The sequence below is a fragment of the Crinia signifera genome, chromosome 6 (genome assembly GCF_055691185.1).
Source record: "Crinia signifera chromosome 6, ASM5569118v1, whole genome shotgun sequence".
NCBI lineage: Eukaryota > Metazoa > Chordata > Amphibia > Anura > Myobatrachidae > Crinia > Crinia signifera.
The window spans coordinates 280585078-280602987 of record NC_139222.1 but is presented as its reverse complement, the minus strand read 5'-3'; the positions used below and the strand labels follow the sequence as shown (position 1 = coordinate 280602987).

The 17910-nt window shown below is 51.7% G+C and overlaps 1 protein-coding gene across 3 annotated transcripts in view; it reads left to right on the top strand.

Moving 5' to 3' along the window:
- Positions 1-15286, top strand: part of CASP7 (caspase 7) — a 52100-nt gene extending 36814 nt beyond the window's left edge. For all 3 annotated transcript variants that reach the window (XM_083149772.1, XM_083149773.1, XM_083149774.1), the window contains 4 exons: positions 562-690; positions 8909-9084; positions 11732-11870; positions 12365-15286. In XM_083149772.1, the coding sequence (XP_083005898.1) occupies positions 562-690; positions 8909-9084; positions 11732-11870; positions 12365-12588 (668 nt within the window). In that variant the 3' untranslated portion in view covers positions 12589-15286. The remainder of the gene's footprint in view (positions 1-561; positions 691-8908; positions 9085-11731; positions 11871-12364) is intronic.
- Positions 15287-17910: the final 2624 nt, after the last annotated feature.

Below are 17910 nucleotides of genomic sequence, written 5' to 3'. Positions count from 1 at the left end.
GGCCGCACTCTCAGTGATGTCACTGGCTCCTAATGACTGGATAGACTGCATTCCCAGTGATGTCACTGGCTCCTAGTGACTGGATAGGCTGCACTCTCAGTGATGTCACTGGTTCCTAGTAACTGGGTAGGCCGCACTCTCAGTGATGTCACTGGTTCCTAATGACTGGATAGGCTGCCCTCTCAGTGATGTCACTGGCTCACAGTAAATGCTGCCTGTGTAGGTACGCAGGGATCTATTAATGAAGCAGTGAACAGAGTGGCGGAGAAGTTGCCAGTGGCAACCAATCAGCTGCTCTATATAGTTCTATAGAAGGTACTTGAAAAATGTTACCTCAAGCTGACTGGTTGCTATAGGTTACTTCTCCACTGTCTCACTTCCCCACTCTTTTCACTGCTTCATGAAAGACCAATGTCCACCCTTATTTGAATGATGAAGGAGGCCATTGTTTTCCCCCCAGTGGTGTCGGACAAATGGCCTGGAAGCCGACATGAACAGTGTATCTCTCACATCCCTGTTCTTCATCTAGAATGACATTGATTCATCTCATCATGTTCTTAGGAATGTGCACACGGAATGGGACAGATAAAGACGCCGGTGAATTGTTTCGATGTTTCAAAACTCTGGGATTTGACGTAACGGTATACAATGACCGGAACTGTGAGCAGATGGAAACATTGCTGCAAAATGGTAAATATATGCGGGGGTGACCAATAGGACTACCTGTTATTGGTCTACAAACAGCTGATTTGGGGGTGTTGTGTTGGTTTGGGGTGCAGTTATGCTGACTAGGTGTTTTGTGTGTGTGGATATGTGGACTGGGTACTGGGGTGTGGTATGTGGGCTAGGTGTTGGCGGTGTGGTGATGTGGGCTAGGTGTTGGCGGTGTGGGATGTGGGCTAGGTGTTGGCGGTGTGGGATGTGGGCTAGGTGTTGGCGGTGTGGGATGTGGGCTAGGTGTTGGCGGTGTGGTATGTGGGCTAGGTGTTGGCGGTGTGGTGATGTGGGCTAGGTGTTGGCGGTGTGGTGATGTGGGCTAGGTGTTGGCGGTGTGGTGATGTGGGCTAGGTGTTGGCGGTGTGGTGATGTGGGCTAGGTGTTGGCGGTGTGGTATGTGGGCTAGGTGTTGGCGGTGTGGTGATGTGGGCTAGGTGTTGGCGGTGTGGTGATGTGGGCTAGGTGTTGGCGGTGTGGTGATGTGGGCTAGGTGTTGGCGGTGTGGTGATGTGGGCTAGGTGTTGACGGTGTGGTGATGTGGGCTAGGTGTTGGAGGTGTGGTGATGTGGGCTAGGTGTTGGTGATGTGGGCTAGGTGTTGGCGGTGTGGTGATGTGGGCTAGGTGTTGGCGGTGTGGTATGTTGGCTAGGTGTTGGCGGTGTGGTGATGTGGGCTAGGTGTTGGCGGTGTGGTATGTGGGCTAGGTGTTGGCGGTGTGGTATGTGGGCTAGGTGTTGGCGGTGTGGTATGTGGGCTAGGTGTTGGCGGTGTGGTATGTGGGCTAGGTGTTGGCGGTGTGGTGATGTGGGCTAGGTGTTGGCGGTGTGGTTATGTGGGCTAGGTGTTGGCGGTGTGGTTATGTGGGCTAGGTGTTGGCGGTGTGGTATGTGGGCTAGGTGTTGGCGGTGTGGTATGTGGGCTAGGTGTTGGCGGTGTGGTATGTGGGCTAGGTGTTGGCGGTGTGGTGATGTGGGCTAGGTGTTGGCGGTGTGGTTATGTGGGCTAGGTGTTGGCGGTGTGGTTATGTGGGCTAGGTGTTGGCGGTGTGGTGATGTGGGCTAGGTGTTGGCGGTATGGTTATGTGGGCTAGGTGTTGGCGGTGTGGTATGTGGGCTAGGTGTTGGCGGTGTGGTTATGTGGGCTAGGTGTTGGCGGTGTGGTATGTGGGCTAGGTGTTGGCGGTGTGGTTATGTGGGCTAGGTGTTGGCGGTGTGGTGATGTGGGCTAGGTGTTGGCGGTGTGGTAATGTGGGCTAGGTGTTGGCGGTGTGGTATGTGGGCTAGGTGTTGGCGGTGTGGTTATGTGGGCTAGATGTTGTGGTTATGTGGGCTAGGTGTTGGCGGTGTGGTGATGTGGGCTAGGTGTTGGCGGTGTGGTATGTGGGCTAGGTGTTGGCGGTGTGGTATGTGGGCTAGGTGTTGGCGGTGTGGTGATGTGGGCTAGGTGTTGGCGGTGTGCTTATGTGGGCTACGTGTTGGCGGTGTGATATGTGGGCTAGGTGTTGGCGGTGTGGTATGTGGGCTAGGTGTTGGCGGTGTGGTGATGTGGGCTAGGTGTTGGTGGTGTGCTTATGTGGGCTACGTGTTGGCGGTGTGGTATGTGGGCTAGGTGTTGGCGGTGTGGTGATGTGTGCTAGGTGTTGGCGGTGTGCTTATGTGGGCTAGGTGTTGGCGGTGTGGTTATGTGGGCTAGGTGTTGGCGGTGTGGTTATGTGGGCTAGGTGTTGGCGGTGTGGTTATGTGGGCTAGGTGTTGGCGGTGTGGTTATGTGGGCTAGGTGTTGGTGGTGTGCTTATGTGGGCTAGGTGTTGGCGGTGTGGTGGTGTGGTGATGTGGGCTAGGTGTTGGTGGTGTGCTTATGTGGGCTACGTGTTGGCGGTGTGCTTATGTGGGCTAGGTGTTGGCGGTGTGCTTATGTGGGCTACGTGTTGGCGGTGTGCTTATGTGGGCTACGTGTTGGCGGTGTGCTTATGTGGGCTAGGTGTTGGCGGTGTGGTGATGTGGGCTAGGTGTTGGCGGTGTGGTATGTGGGCTAGGTGTTGGCGGTGTGGTTATGTGGGCTAGGTGTTGGTGGTGTGCTTATGTGGGCTAGGTGTTGGCGGTGTGCTTATGTGGGCTAGGTGTTGGCGGTGTGGTTATGTGGGCTAGGTGTTGGCGGTGTGGTTATGTGGGCTAGGTGTTGGCGGTGTGGTTATTTGGGCTAGGTGTTGGCGGTGTGGTTATGTGGGCTAGGTGTTGGCGGTGTGGTATGTGGGCTAGGTGTTGGCGGTGTGGTGATGTGGGCTAGGTGTTGGTGGTGTGCTTATGTGGGCTACGTGTTGGCGGTGTGGTATGTGGGCTAGGTGTTGGCGGTGTGGTGATGTGTGCTAGGTGTTGGCGGTGTGCTTATGTGGGCTAGGTGTTGGCGGTGTGCTTATGTGGGCTAGGTGTTGGCGGTGTGGTTATGTGGGCTAGGTGTTGGCGGTGTGGTTTTGTGGGCTAGGTGTTGGCGGTGTGGTTATGTGGGCTAGGTGTTGGCGGTGTGGTATGTGGGCTAGGTGTTGGAGGTGTGGTATGTGGGCTAGGTGTTGGCGGTGTGGTTATGTGGGCTAGGTGTTGGCGGTGTGGTTATGTGGGCTAGGTGTTGGCGGTGTGGTGATGTGGGCTAGGTTTTGGCGGTGTGATATGTGGGCTAGGTGTTGGCGGTGTGGTATGTGGGCTAGGTGTTGGCGGTGTGGTATGTGGGCTAGGTGTTGGCGGTGTGGTGATGTGGGCTAGGTGTTGGCGGTGTGGTGATGTGGGCTAGGTGTTGGCGGTGTGGTGATGTGGGCTAGGTGTTGGCGGTGTGGTGATGGGGGCTAGGTGTTGGCGGTGTGGTGATGTGGGCTAGGTGTTGGCGGTGTGGTGATGTGGGCTAGGTGTTGGCGGTGTGGTTATGTGGGCTAGGTGTTGGCGGTGTGGTATGTGGGCTAGGTGTTGGCGGTGTGGTTATGTGTGCTAGGTGTTGGCGGTGTGGTTATGTGGGCTAGGTGTTGGCGGTGTGGTGATGTGGGCTAGGTGTTGGCGGTGTGGTGATGGGGGCTAGGTGTTGGCGGTGTGGTGATGTGGGCTAGGTGTTGGCGGTGTGGTTATGTGGGCTAGGTGTTGGCGGTGTGGTATGTGGTCCAGGTGTTGGCGGTGTGGTTATGTGGGCTAGGTGTTGGCGGTGTGGTTTGTGGGCTAGGTGTTGGCGGTGTGGTGATGTGGGCTAGGTGTTGGCGGTGTGGTTATGTGGGCTAGGTGTTGGCGGTGTGGTTATGTGGGCTAGGTGTTGGCGGTGTGGTTATGTGGGCTAGGTGTTGGCGGTGTGGTTATGTGGGCTAGGTGTTGGCGGTGTGGTATGTGGTCCAGGTGTTGGCGGTGTGGTTATGTGGGCTAGGTGTTGGCGGTGTGGTTTGTGGGCTAGGTGTTGGCGGTGTGGTGATGTGGGCTAGGTGTTGGCGGTGTGGTTATGTGGGCTAGGTGTTGGCGGTGTGGTTATGTGGGCTAGGTGTTGGCGGTGTGGTTATGTGGGCTAGGTGTTGGCGGTGTGGTGATGTGGGCTAGGTGTTGGCGGTGTGGTGATGTGGGCTAGGTGTTGGCGGTGTGGTTATGTGGGCTAGGTGTTGGCGGTGTGGTGATGTGGGCTAGGTGTTGGCGGTGTGGTTATGTGTGCTAGGTGTTGGCGGTGTGGTTATGTGGGCTAGGTGTTGGCGGTGTGGTGATGTGGGCTAGGTGTTGGCGGTGTGGTGATGTGGGCTAGGTGTTGGCGGTGTGGTTATGTGGGCTAGGTGTTGGCGGTGTGGTGATGTGGGCTAGGTGTTGGTGGTGTGGTGATGTGGGCTAGGTGTTGGCGGTGTGGTGATGTGGGCTAGGTGTTGGCGGTGTGGTTATGTATGCAAGGTGTTGGCGGTGTGGTTATGTGGGCTAGGTGTTGGCGGTGTGGTTATGTGGGCTAGGTGTTGGCGGTGTGGTTATGTGGGCTAGGTGTTGGCGGTGTGGTATGTGGGCTAGGTGTTGGCGGTGTGGTGATGTGGGCTAGGTGTTGGCGGTGTGGTGATGTGGGCTAGGTGTTGGCGGTGTGGTGATGTGGGCTAGGTGTTGGTGGTGTGGTGATGTGGGCTAGGTGTTGGCGGTGTGGTGATGTGGGCTAGGTGTTGGCGGTGTGGTTATGTGGGCTAGGTGTTGGCGGTGTGGTTATGTGGGCTAGGTGTTGGCGGTGTGGTATGTGGGCTAGGTGTTGGCGGTGTGGTGATGTGGGCTAGGTGTTGGCGGTGTGGTGATGTGGGCTAGGTGTTGGCGGTGTGGTGATGTGGGCTAGGTGTTGGCGGTGTGGTTATGTGGGCTAGGTGTTGGCGGTGTGGTTATGTGGGCTAGGTGTTGGCGGTGTGGTGATGTGGGCTAGGTGTTGGCGGTGTGGTGATGTGGGCTAGGTGTTGGCGGTGTGGTGATGTGGGCTAGGTGTTGGCGGTGTGGTTATGTGGGCTAGGTGTTGGTGGTGTGGTGATGTGGGCTAGGTGTTGGCGGTGTGGTGATGTGGGCTAGGTGTTGGCGGTGTGGTTATGTGGGCTAGGTGTTGGCGGTGTGGTTATGTGGGCTAGGTGTTGGCGGTGTGGTGATGTGGGCTAGGTGTTGGCGGTGTGGTGATGTGGGCTAGGTGTTGGCGGTGTGGTGATGTGGGCTAGGTGTTGGCGGTGTGGTTATGTGGGCTAGGTGTTGGTGGTGTGGTGATGTGGGCTAGGTGTTGGCGGTGTGGTGATGTGGGCTAGGTGTTGGCGGTGTGGTTATGTGGGCTAGGTGTTGGCGGTGTGGTTATGTGGGCTAGGTGTTGGCGGTGTGGTATGTGGTCCAGGTGTGTGAGGGTCATTATTATGTATATTAGATGTGTTTGGGGGTATGTCTGTGGACCTTATTCTGGTCCATTCGCTCACATGCGATCGCAATGTTTTTGCAGTGTGCGAACACACGCTGCGAATGGGTGGTGGCCAGGACCGGGGTTTGGTAACTTGCAAGGCTGCGAATTTGCATCCTTGTGAACCAACCAGAATAACCCCCTATGTGTATTGGGTGTGTGTTGTGGATGTGGCTATGTGGGGCATGGCGCGGTTATATTCGGTGAATTGGGGGTGTGGTCATGTGTATTAGGAATGTGTTGGGAGTCTGACTGTGTATTAGGAATGTGTATTACCCAGTGAAGCCCACTGCACAGACTGGGAAACTTATGCCAGGATAAAGGGGTGAAAGGCATCCGGTCACTAAGTGGTTTATTAGCCTTTCTGGCACTTTGCAGTGTAGTGTGTGAGCACTTTGCAGTGTGGGGGGCTGGTGCTTTGCAGTGTGGGGGGCTGGTGCTTTGCAGTGTGGTGAGTGAACACTTTTCAGTGTGGGAGAATAGCACTTTGCAGTGTGGTGGGTGAGGGCTTTTCAGTGTGGGAGGCCGGCGCTTTACAGTGTGTGAGGCTTTCGCTTTGCAGTGTAGTGAGTGAGCGCTGTGCAGTGTTGGGGCTGGCGCTTTGCAGTGTGAGAGGCTGGCGCTTTTCAGTGTGGGAGATGAGTACTTTGCAGTGTGGTGGGTCAGCGCTTTGCAGTGTGGTGGGTGAGCACTTTGCAGTGTGGTGGGTGAGCGTTTTTTAGTGTGGGATGTGAGTACTTTGCAGTGTGGTGAGTGAGCGCTTTGCAGTGTGGTGGTTGAGCACTTTGCAGTGTGGTGGGTGAGCGCATTGTAGTGTGAGATGTGAGTACTTTGCAGTGTGGGAGGTGAGTGCTTTTCAGTGTGGGAGGTGAGCACTTTGCAGTGCGGTGGGTGAGTGCTTTGCAGTGTGGTAGGTGAGTGCATTGCAGTGTGGTGGGTGAGTGCATTGCAGTGTGGTGGGTGAGTGCATTGCAGTGTGGTGGGTGAGTGCATTGCAGTGTGGTGGGTGAGCGCTTTGCAGTGTGGTGGGTGAGCGCTTTGCAGTGTGGTGGGTAAGCGCTTTGCCGTGTGGGAGGTGATCACTTTGCAGTGTGGTGGGTGAGCGTTTTGTAGTGTGGGATGTGAGTACTTTGCAGTGTGGTGGTTGAGCGCTTTGCAGTGTGGTGAGTGAGCGCTTTGCAGTGTGGTAGTTGAGCACTTTGCAGTGTGGTGGGTGAGCACATTGTAGTGTGAGAGGTGAGTGCTTTGCAGTGTGGGAGGTGAGTGCTTTGCAGTGTGGGAGGTGAGTGCTTTGCAGTGTGGTGGTTGAGCACTTTGCAGTGTGGTGGGTGAGCGCATTGTAGTGTGAGATGTGAGTACTTTGCAGTGTGGGAGGTGAGTGCTTTTCAGTGTGGGAGGTGAGTACTTTGCAGTGCGGTGGGTGAGTGCTTTGTAGTGTGGTGGGTGAGTGCATTGCAGTGTGGTGGGTGAGTGCATTGCAGTGTGGTGGGTGAGCGCTTTGCAGTGTGGTGGTTGAGCGCTTTGCAGTGTGGTGGGTGAGCGCTTTGCCGTGTGGGAGGTGATCACTTTGCAGTGTGGTGGGTGAGCGCATTGTAGTGTGGGATGTGAGTGCTTTGCAGTGTGGGAGGTGAGTGCTTTGCAGTGTGGGAGGTGAGTGCTTTGCAGTGTGGGAGGTGAGTGCTTTGCAGTGTGGGAGGTGAGTGCATTGTAATGTAGTGGGTGATTGCTTTGCAGTGTGGGAGGTGATTGCTTTGCAGTGTTGGAGATGATCGCTTTGCAGTGTGGGAGGTGAGAGCTTTGCAGTGTGGTGGGTGAGCGCTTTGCAGTGTGGTGGGTGAGCGCTTTGCAGTGTGGTGGGTGAGCGCTTTGCAGTGTGGTGGGTGAGCGCTTTGCAGTGTGGTGGGTGAGTGCTTTGTAGTATGGGAGGTGAGCGCTTTGCAATGTGGGAGGTGAGCGCTTTGCAGTGTGGGAGGTGAGCGATTTGCCATGCTGTGGGTGAGCGCTTTGCAGTGCGGTGGGTGAGCGCTTTGCAGTGCGGTGGGTGAGCGCTTTGCAGTGCGGTGGGTGAGCGCTTTGCAGTTCGGTGGGTGAGCGCTTTGCAGTGTGGGAGGTGAGCGATTTGCAGTGCAGTGGGTGAGCGCTTTGCAGTGCGGTGGGTGAGCGCTTTGCAGTGTGGGAGGTGAGCGCTTTGCAGTGCGGTGGGTGAGCGCTTTGCAGTGTGGGAGGTGAGCGATTTGCCGTGCAGTGGGTGAGCGCTTTGCAGTGCGGTGGGTGAGCGCTTTGCAGTGCGGTGGGTGAGCGCTTTGCAGTTCGGTGGGTGAGCGCTTTGCAGTGTGGGAGGTGAGCGATTTGCAGTGCAGTGGGTGAGCGCTTTGCAGTGCGGTGGGTGAGCGCTTTGCAGTGTGGGAGGTGAGCGCTTTGCAGTGCGGTGGGTGAGCGCTTTGCAGTGTGGGAGGTGAGCGATTTGCCGTGCAGTGGGTGAGCGCTTTGCAGTGAGGTGGGTGAGCGCTTTGCAGAGTGAGAGGTGAGTGCTTTGCAGTGCGGTGGGTGAGCGCTTTGCAGTGTGGGAGGTGAGCGCTTTGCAGTGCGGTGGGTGAGCGCTTTGCAGTGTGGGAGGTGAGCGCTTTGCAGTGCGGTGGGTGAGCGCTTTGCAGTGTGGGAGGTGAGCGCTTTGCAGTGCGGTGGGTGAGCGCTTTGCAGTGAGGTGGGTGAGCGCTTTGCAGAGTGAGAGGTGAGTGCTTTGCAGTGCGGTGGGTGAGCGCTTTGCAGTGTGGGAGGTGAGCGCTTTGCAGTGCGGTGGGTGAGCGCTTTGCAGTGTGGGAGGTGAGCGATTTGCAGTGTGGGAGGTGAGCGCTTTGCAGTGTGGGAGGTGAGCGCTTTGCAGTGCGGTGGGTGAGCGCTTTGCAGTGTGGGAGGTGAGCGCTTTGCAGTGCGGTGGGTGAGCGCTCTGCACTGGCGAGCACATCATAAGACTTCATAGTGCTGCTCTGTGCAGCTGCGGGGCAGGGGGGGGGGGGTGCTTTGGGACATGAGGAAATGAATAGAAGTATTTCTGTGTTTCCGGTTTCTTGCCGGAGCCCAGTGATCATTCTGCTGTTTATGAGCTCAGAGCCTGGGAGCAGAGTTTCATGAAGGCATATACATTACAGTAGGGTAATATACAGGGCGAGCTGGCCGGCCAGACTATACTGTACGGAGTTATTGGTCTGTTTGTATCTATAAAACATGTTAAATTGTATAGTAATAATTCATATTTTAATAATGTTATATTTTCTCCCCTCAGTGGCTCAGCAAAACCACGCTGACAGCGCCTGCTTCGCCTGTATCCTCCTGAGTCACGGAGAGGAAGGGCAGATCTACGGCACGGACGGGGCCATGGCAATAAAATCTCTGACAACACTTTTCCGAGGGGATAAATGTAAAAGTCTGGTTGGGAAGCCCAAATTATTCTTTATCCAGGTATGAATGGAAGTGAAGGACCATTAGCGCTATATAACTGTCTGTGCCCCATTCCCCTCCTCACATCATGTCACTGCTCCTGTCACATGCAGCCTTGTCCTCACTGACACATAACTCATCTCCTGATATACTCTGTGCTGCTGGGGACCCTGCTCCTCCCACTATATAACTCTCAGTCTGTGGCTTCCTGCTGCCCCCATTCCTCTCCTCACATCATGTCACTGCTCCTGTCACATGCAGCCCTGTCCTCACTGACACATCACTCATATCCTGATATACTCTGTGCTGCTGAGGACCCTGCTCCTCCCACTATATAACTCTCAGTCTGTGGCTCCCTGCTGCCCCCATTCCCCTCCTCACATCATGTCACTGCTCCTGTCACATGCAGCCTTGTCCTCACTGACACATAACTCATCTCCTGATATACTCTGTGCTGCTGGGACCCTGCTCCTCCCACTATATAACTCTGTCTGTGGCTTCCTGCTGCCTCCATTCCTCTCCTCACATCATGTCACTGCCTCTGTCATATGCAGCCCTGTCCTCACTGACACATAACTCATCTCCTGATATACTCTGTGCTGCTGGGACCCTGCTCCTCCCACTATATAACTCTGTCTGTGGCTTCCTGCTGCCTCCATTCCCCTCCTCACATCATGTCACTGCCCCTGTCACATGCAGCCCTGTCCTCACTGACACATCCCTCATCTCCTGATATACTCTGTGCTGCTGGGGACCCTGCTCCTCCCACTATATAACTCTCAGTCTGTGGCTTCCTGCTGCCTCCATTCCCCTCCGCACATCATGTCACCCAGCGCTTTTTTAGACTTAAAATATCAAGGACTAAGCTGACCCCTTCCCACCCTCCTGCATAAAACCTGACCATCTCTCATCCTTACCTACTGTTTATGCTCACCTCTTTCCCTTCTGTGTCACCCCTGTCTGTCTAACCCTCCCCTTTAGAATGTAAGCTCTCACGAGCAGGGCCCTCTGTCCTCATGTGCCTTTCTTAGAATATATAAACCACTACCACCCTGATGATTGCTTCAGTGTCCCCTGATGCAACTATCCATATTAACCATGCACTTGTCCTAAACTGTCTTGTACTGTAATTTGTTATGTGTTTTTGATTATAACTATGCTCTGTAAAGCGCTGCGTAATTTGTGTGCGCTATATAAGAAACTGTTAATAAATAATAAAATAAATAATAAATGTCACTACCCCTGTCACATGCAGCCCTGTCCTCACTGACACATCCCTCATCTCCTGATATACTCTGTGCTGCTGGGGACCCTGCTCCTCCCACTATATAACTCTCAGTCTGTGGCTTCCTGCTGCCCCCATTCCCCTCCTCACATCATGTCACTGTCCCTGTCACATGCAGCCCTGTCCTCACTGACACATCACTCATCTCCTGATATACTCCGTGCTGCTGGGGACCCTGCTCCTTCCACTATATAACTCTCAGTCTGTGGCTTCCTGCTGCCTCCATTCCCCACCTCACATCATGTCACTGCCCCTGTCACATGCAGCCCTGTCCTTACTGACACAACACTCATCTCCTGATATACTCTGTGCTGCTGGGGACCCTGCTCCTCCCACTATATAACTCTCAGTCTGTGGCTTCCTGCTGCCTCCATTCCCCTCCGCACATCATGTCACCCAGCGCTTTTTTAGACTTAAAATATCAAGGACTAAGCTGACCCCTTCCCACCCTCCTGCATAAAACCTGACCATCTCTCATCCTTACCTACTGTTTATGCTCACCTCTTTCCCTTCTGTGTCACCCCTGTCTGTCTAACCCTCCCCTTTAGAATGTAAGCTCTCACGAGCAGGGCCCTCTGTCCTCATGTGCCTTTCTTAGAATATATAAACCACTACCACCCTGATGATTGCTTCAGTGTCCCCTGATGCAACTATCCATATTAACCATGCACTTGTCCTAAACTGTCTTGTACTGTAATTTGTTATGTGTTTTTGATTATAACTATGCTCTGTAAAGCGCTGCGTAATTTGTGTGCGCTATATAAGAAACTGTTAATAAATAATAAAATAAATAATAAATGTCACTACCCCTGTCACATGCAGCCCTGTCCTCACTGACACATCCCTCATCTCCTGATATACTCTGTGCTGCTGGGGACCCTGCTCCTCCCACTATATAACTCTCAGTCTGTGGCTTCCTGCTGCCCCCATTCCCCTCCTCACATCATGTCACTGTCCCTGTCACATGCAGCCCTGTCCTCACTGACACATAACTCATCTCCTGATATACTCCGTGCTGCTGGGGACCCTGCTCCTTCCACTATATAACTCTCAGTCTGTGGCTTCCTGCTGCCTCCATTCCCCACCTCACATCATGTCACTGCCCCTGTCACATGCAGCCCTGTCCTTACTGACACAACACTCATCTCCTGATATACTCTGTGCTGCTGGGACTATTCTGATTATGTGATAGGCTACAGGTTATACCTTAATGACTGTCAATCTGGGGGTCACAATTGTGACCACAATGGACACACCTGGAATGTATTGATGCACCCTCTACTTAATCCACCAGTTGGGGATTTCCAGTTACGGTGCCATGCTCTAACACACACCAGCGGCAGGACAGTCTGTCACATTACCAGTCTCCCTGTGATATTTCAGGCTTGCCGCGGCTCAGAGTTTGATGAAGGGATTCAAACAGACTCCGGACCCGCCAACGACTCGATGGAGACGGACGCCAATCCCAGATACAAGATTCCAGTAGAGGCCGATTTCCTGTTTGCATATTCCACTGTACCAGGTACCGCTACCTATTGGATTGGCAAGGGGGGCAGTTAAAGGAGGGGGCATGCCCTAGTTCTAAGATCCATATCAATGCTACACCTGTTTAGCGCCTCTTATGGGAGCACAGTTTTGAGAGGGTTAAGAAAGTTGTTTTTCTACAATCCGCGTCCGTTTTCAACAATTTGCGGACTTTCCGACACTTGACAGTCAGTACATTGAATACCGACTGTCAGAAATGGCCATGATTCTGACCGTCGGGACATCTCGACAGTCAAAATCCAGGATTGAGAACTCCCAAAGTACCAACCAGCCAGCTCCCAACCCTCAATTTTCGAGCAGAGCCTGTAACATGACAGTTAGGAGCTAATTGGCTGTTACTTTATCTCTCCACTACATCATTTTTCAAGGATTAATGCACCTGGCCCTCGATCTCCATCCACTTTATCTCTATCTCCAAGACTTAGTACATAGACCCTTACTCATGGTCTCCTTTGCTTTATGTTCCCACAGGTTACTATTCCTGGAGGAATCCAGGCCGGGGTTCTTGGTTTGTCCAGGCTCTGTGCAGTGTCCTCAACGAATACGGGAAGCAGCTGGAGATCATGCAGATCCTCACTCGGGTCAACCACATGGTAGCCACCCAATTTGAGTCCTGGTCCGATGACTCCCGCTTCAGTGAGAAGAAGCAGATACCTTGCGTGGTCTCCATGTTGACCAAGGAACTGTACTTCTAGTGGTCTTACATTCTGGACTCTCCGTGGTCGTAGATATTTCAGGGAGGATGAGAGAGAAATGTTTAAATGTCTAGTTACAAAAATCCAGGTCATGCGAAGAGTCCGAGAGTCACGGCGCTCGGAGCTGTTCTTATGCCTACGCAAAGATACAATGTCTTCTGAATGCAGTATGAGTGATGCCACGTCCACAGACATGAAAGGGAATTTTTTTAAAGAGTATTTCTTCTGCCAGTTAGTTGGGGGGCCTTGCCCGGTTTTGGAGATTAGAGATGTCAAATGCTCCAAGTTGAAGACCACGCAATGTTCTTCAGCTGGTGCCACTCCTGCCCGCTTTGTGAGTGCTCAGAGATGGCTGGAGAACTGGCATTTCTCTGGCTGGTATATCAGGGAAGGCATCTAGGAAAATCGGTAATCAGGAGGACAAGAAGTCTGAATGAGCCACAAAGCAAACAAAGTGTCTCGTACCCAAATCCAGCTCAGTCCTCGCAATCAACTTGGTGTTCTCAAGCAATCAATGAGAGAAGATGTTGGCCGAATGGTTTTATCATATACCCTTTTACATATCCACAAAATGTACATGTCTTGCACTTCTGTGTCTTCCTAATGTTACGGTAATGTCTCCTGTCAGTGTAAAACTCACCAGGAAACAGGAACAAATCAGAGGTCATAGTTTTGTCTTCTTCACGCCCAAAACCAGATTCCAAACGGGAGAAGTAGTGGAAGACCCTAACAGTCTGCTGAGCAGACAAATAACTAAAATAAATGAAGATTTTGTGGATTATATATAGAATGTTTTTGCATTGCCTAATATTTTTGTTTAGATTTTCATGATATTTGTACCTTTAGTGGATATATTGACCTAAAAATTACTGTGAACATGGCTCTAGCCACACCGAGATCCCAGGATACTATAATGCAGGGACCAGAACATCAGAGGACAGAGCTCTAACCACACCGAGATCCCAGGACACTATAATGCAGGGACCAGAACATCAGAGGATGGAGCTGTGGCAACACCGAGATCCCAGGACACTATAATCCAGGGACCAGAACATCAGAGGACAGAGCTCTAACCACACAGAGATCCCAGGACACTATAATGCAGGGACCAGAACATCAGAGGACAGAGCTCTAACCACACCGAGATCCCAGGACGCTATAATCCAGGGACCAGAACATCAGAGGACAGAGCTCTAACCACACCGAGATCCCAGGACGCTACAATCCAGGGACCAGAACATCTGAGGACGGAGCTGTGGCCACACCGAGATCCCAGGACACTATAATCCAGGGACCAGAACATCAAAGGACGGAGCTGTGGCTACACCGAGATCCCAGGACACTATAATCCAGGGACCAGAACATCAGAAGACGGAGCTGTGGCTACACCGAGATCCCAGGACACTATAATCCAGGGACCAGAACATCAAAGGACGGAGCTGTGGCTACACCGAGATCCCAGGACACTATAATCCAGGGACCAGAACATCAGAGGACAGAGCTCTAACCACACTGAGATCCCAGGACACTATAATCCAGGGACCAGAACATCAAAGGACGGAGCTGTGGCTACACCGAGATCCCAGGACACTATAATGCAGGGACCAGAACATCTGAGGACGGAGCTCTAACCACACCGAGATCCCAGGACACTATAATGCAGGGACCAGAACATCAGAGGACAGAGCTCTAACCACACCGAGATCCCAGGACGCTATAATCCAGGGACCAGAACATCAGAGGACAGAGCTGTGGCCAAGCTGGGATGTCGCCCATCACCCTCAACCAGCTAAACACAGCCATGTATTAGACCTATTAAGGGTTAATGCCAGGAAACTGTCATTCAGTAACTGGGTATGGATCATTGGATCGACCACTGAAGGTCGACAGGCCTTGGGTCGACATGGGTAAGGTCAACAGGTCTGGAAGGCTTTTCACTTTTTTGTCCACAATGTCGACATGGACACCGTTCTCCCAGCACACCATAGTGGATGGTAGGGCATGAAATACCGCCTATTGGCACATGTCCACCTTTTGACTGTCGACCTAATGATTCTGTGCACCTTCTCACCCTGTCGACCTTACCCATTTCAGGTGTCGACCTTAGGCCTGTCAACCTTCAGTGGTCAAGCCAAAGAGCATGTCGACCTTAATAGTCTCTACCTAATGACCGTATTCCCAGTAACTGTATCAGGACTGGACTTCCCGGGAGATGCAGTGGAATGGCCAACAATGTCTAGGTTGACACTCAAAAGGTTGAACACTAATGTTCAACAGGAAAGGTGGACACACACTAAAAAAAAAGTCAACATGAATTAGTACGCCATGGACAAAAGCTCGACACAAGTAAAATATTGACATGAAAAAGGTCAACACTTTTTTTTCCCAAAAGGGGAATTGTGTATACTTTACCATCCCAGTGGGCATAGAGGGGAAGAAAATAGGGTACTTGTGTATTATCACAGCGCCCAATACGCCATTTGCGTAGTGGGCTATTCAGGGTAGTGAACTCGCAATGTGATTTTTTATCTCATCCTATCTTTTTAGTGGTCAAAGTCAGTGAATACATGAAAAAGATAGGATGCGATTTTTTATCGCATCCCATCGCATGCCATTATTGTATGGCATGCGATGCGATTTTTTATCGCATCCTATCTTTTGAATGGTCTCATGCAATTAGGTTTGAATAACCCCCACTATCCACACCACCCCGAAGCGTGGCGAGCGGCGGCAGAACGCGTCCTCCCGACCTTGTCATTCCGCCACTATCCACGTTGGCATGGGGTTGACTATATATATATATATATGGTGAGCGCAGCGAGACACCGAGCCCGAAGCGCGGCGAGCGCATGCGGATTACTTGACATGTATTCCGCGTTCGCTCGCCACACTATATATAAGATCAACTCCACACCGACGTGGATAGTGGCGGAATGAAAAGGTCGGGCTGACGCGTTCCGCCACCGCTCGCCACGCTTCGGGGTGGCGTGGATAGTGGGGGGTCATTCAAACCTAATTGCATGCCATACAAGTGTCATGGCATGGCACCCCATAAAATCGCATGCGATTTTTCGTGAGGTGCGAGGCCATGTGATGAGATGGCCTGGGGGCATGAGCAGTGAATAAATTAACTAAAAAAAAAAATCGCATCCTATGCGATGCGATTTCCCTACGGTACCGTACGTAGGTAATGTGGGCGCTGTGATAATACACAAGTACCGAAAATAGTGTGCCGTGCCAGAAGCATGGCATGCAGCAATTCACGCGAGGGGACGCGGTACACTTAAATTGTAAAAGGAAAAAAACAACAAATTACTTTTTTCAATTGTGTTGACCTTTCAATCAAGTTGACATTTTTTGGGTGTCAACCTTTTGCCTGTTGACCATCAGTGGTCGACCTAGACACGGTTAACCATTCGACCCAGGAGAATGTAATGATCAGATTTGCACCCACCAACTGCAGCTCAGTAACAATGTGCATCATTTTGCAGCAAGGAGTGGGGCCACGGTAACGCAGTTTCGTTATCCGTCCCGACCACTTCAGAAGTGACTCCGCCCACTTCGGAAGTGGTCGGGGGGAGGGATCACTGCTCTACTGGAGGTACTCCCCAGCATTCGCGAGCCTTGAAAGTGTGGTTCAAAAAATAAGAGCAGGACTGAGTGCAGCAGTTTTGGGTAAATTGCCCCACCCCCCTCCCCCCTTGCCAAACATGCATTCAGCATTTGTCTTTCTATATGAAACAAGAATATTTGCTCAGCTTGTATTTCATGTTTTCAGACGATATACAACTATATTTTGTCCATTATGGGAAAAATACATTGAAATAAGCCCAGTTAATACTCCATAAAGTAGTTTTATTATATCGCCCTCTGCTGGTTGGAGATGATACTCTCAATATTCTGCCACTGCCGCAGAATCTCAAATAGTGTCCAGTATTTTGTGCGGAAACTTTTGAGATCAACTTCTGTTTACAGCAATTTCTTGTATCACCTGGACATACAGTTGTGTTCATTTAATGTAAAAAAAATATTCAGGTGCCTACAACATTAAATGAACATCTTTATGTAATTTTTTACGTGTTTTTGGTATTTTTTTCCAAGAAGGAATAAGGTTCTTCAGTTACAGAGTAGTAGATTTTCCACAGTAAGGAGACACTCCAGAGAACACTTAACATAATCCGACCTATCACCCAGCCTCTTTTAGGCATTGAGAGCAATAATCCCCTGCTGTGGACAAACATATAAGAGGAAGTAACAGGTGCTGTTAATCAGCAGAGAGTGATTCACAATACATCTTAAAAAACCCTGGACTGGATTTCTCTAGCCTTGCTGCTGCTATTCTAAATCCCGGACTGGATCTTTCACATTACCTTCATGTGGATGTATGCTGTCCCTGCCACAATATCATCTATATATATGTCTAGTGTGCGTGTGACTCGGAAACACTGCCATCTGTTGGCAGCAAGTGAAACTACATCTACTCGCTTTCAAAGCTTTTCCTTTGAGCCGGCTTACAAGTATATGACAGGAATTTAAATAATGCGCTAGTAATAATTTTCCTTGCTTGAAGTTGCTAATTAGTTGGTCACTAATCCCCAAACAGTCCCTTGCCCCCCAAGGACTACAAAATAGATGACAACCTTAATTGATAAGGAGAGTGCCTCAACACTTTGCTATCTCTTTACTGTGAAAGGGGAACACATATAGTACTCAAATGACTATAAAACATCACTTAATATAAAATATTTTACTTAATACATTAAAACATTATAATACATCCAGATTGGATACAATAATTGTCTCTGTATGGGGTTAACTTTGATGGAGTCCAGTTTTTGATCCCAGTATTTTCAAAATCAACCAATGCGTTTCCTCCCTGGGAACGTCTTCAGGGGTGTCTATAATGGACAAATGGGTACCTCCAATAAGTTAGGAATTTGATTTGTTTTGTTTGTTGGGGCACTCTTGGGGGGAGATTCAATCGCCGTCGAGCATCTCCCGTGGGGGAGATGCTCGACGGGCCCTATTCAATGCTGTCTTCCCCGACAGCATTGAACAGGGTTTCCTGTCAGAACGAGCCCGACATCTCTAGCTGTCGGGCTCGTTCTGCCGAGAACAGCCGGGAAGTGACGAGCTGCCGGCTGCAGCTCGTCACTTCCCGGCCGCAACTCGCGGCCACGCCCCCTTCTCGCCGCTCGGCGGCCGGGACATTGAATCCCGACTGCCGAGCTCCAGGCGAGCTCACCGAGAACGGGACAGGGGCACGGCTGTCGCGCTAGCTCGACAGCCGTGCCCCTGACATTGAATACCCCCCTTGAAAAT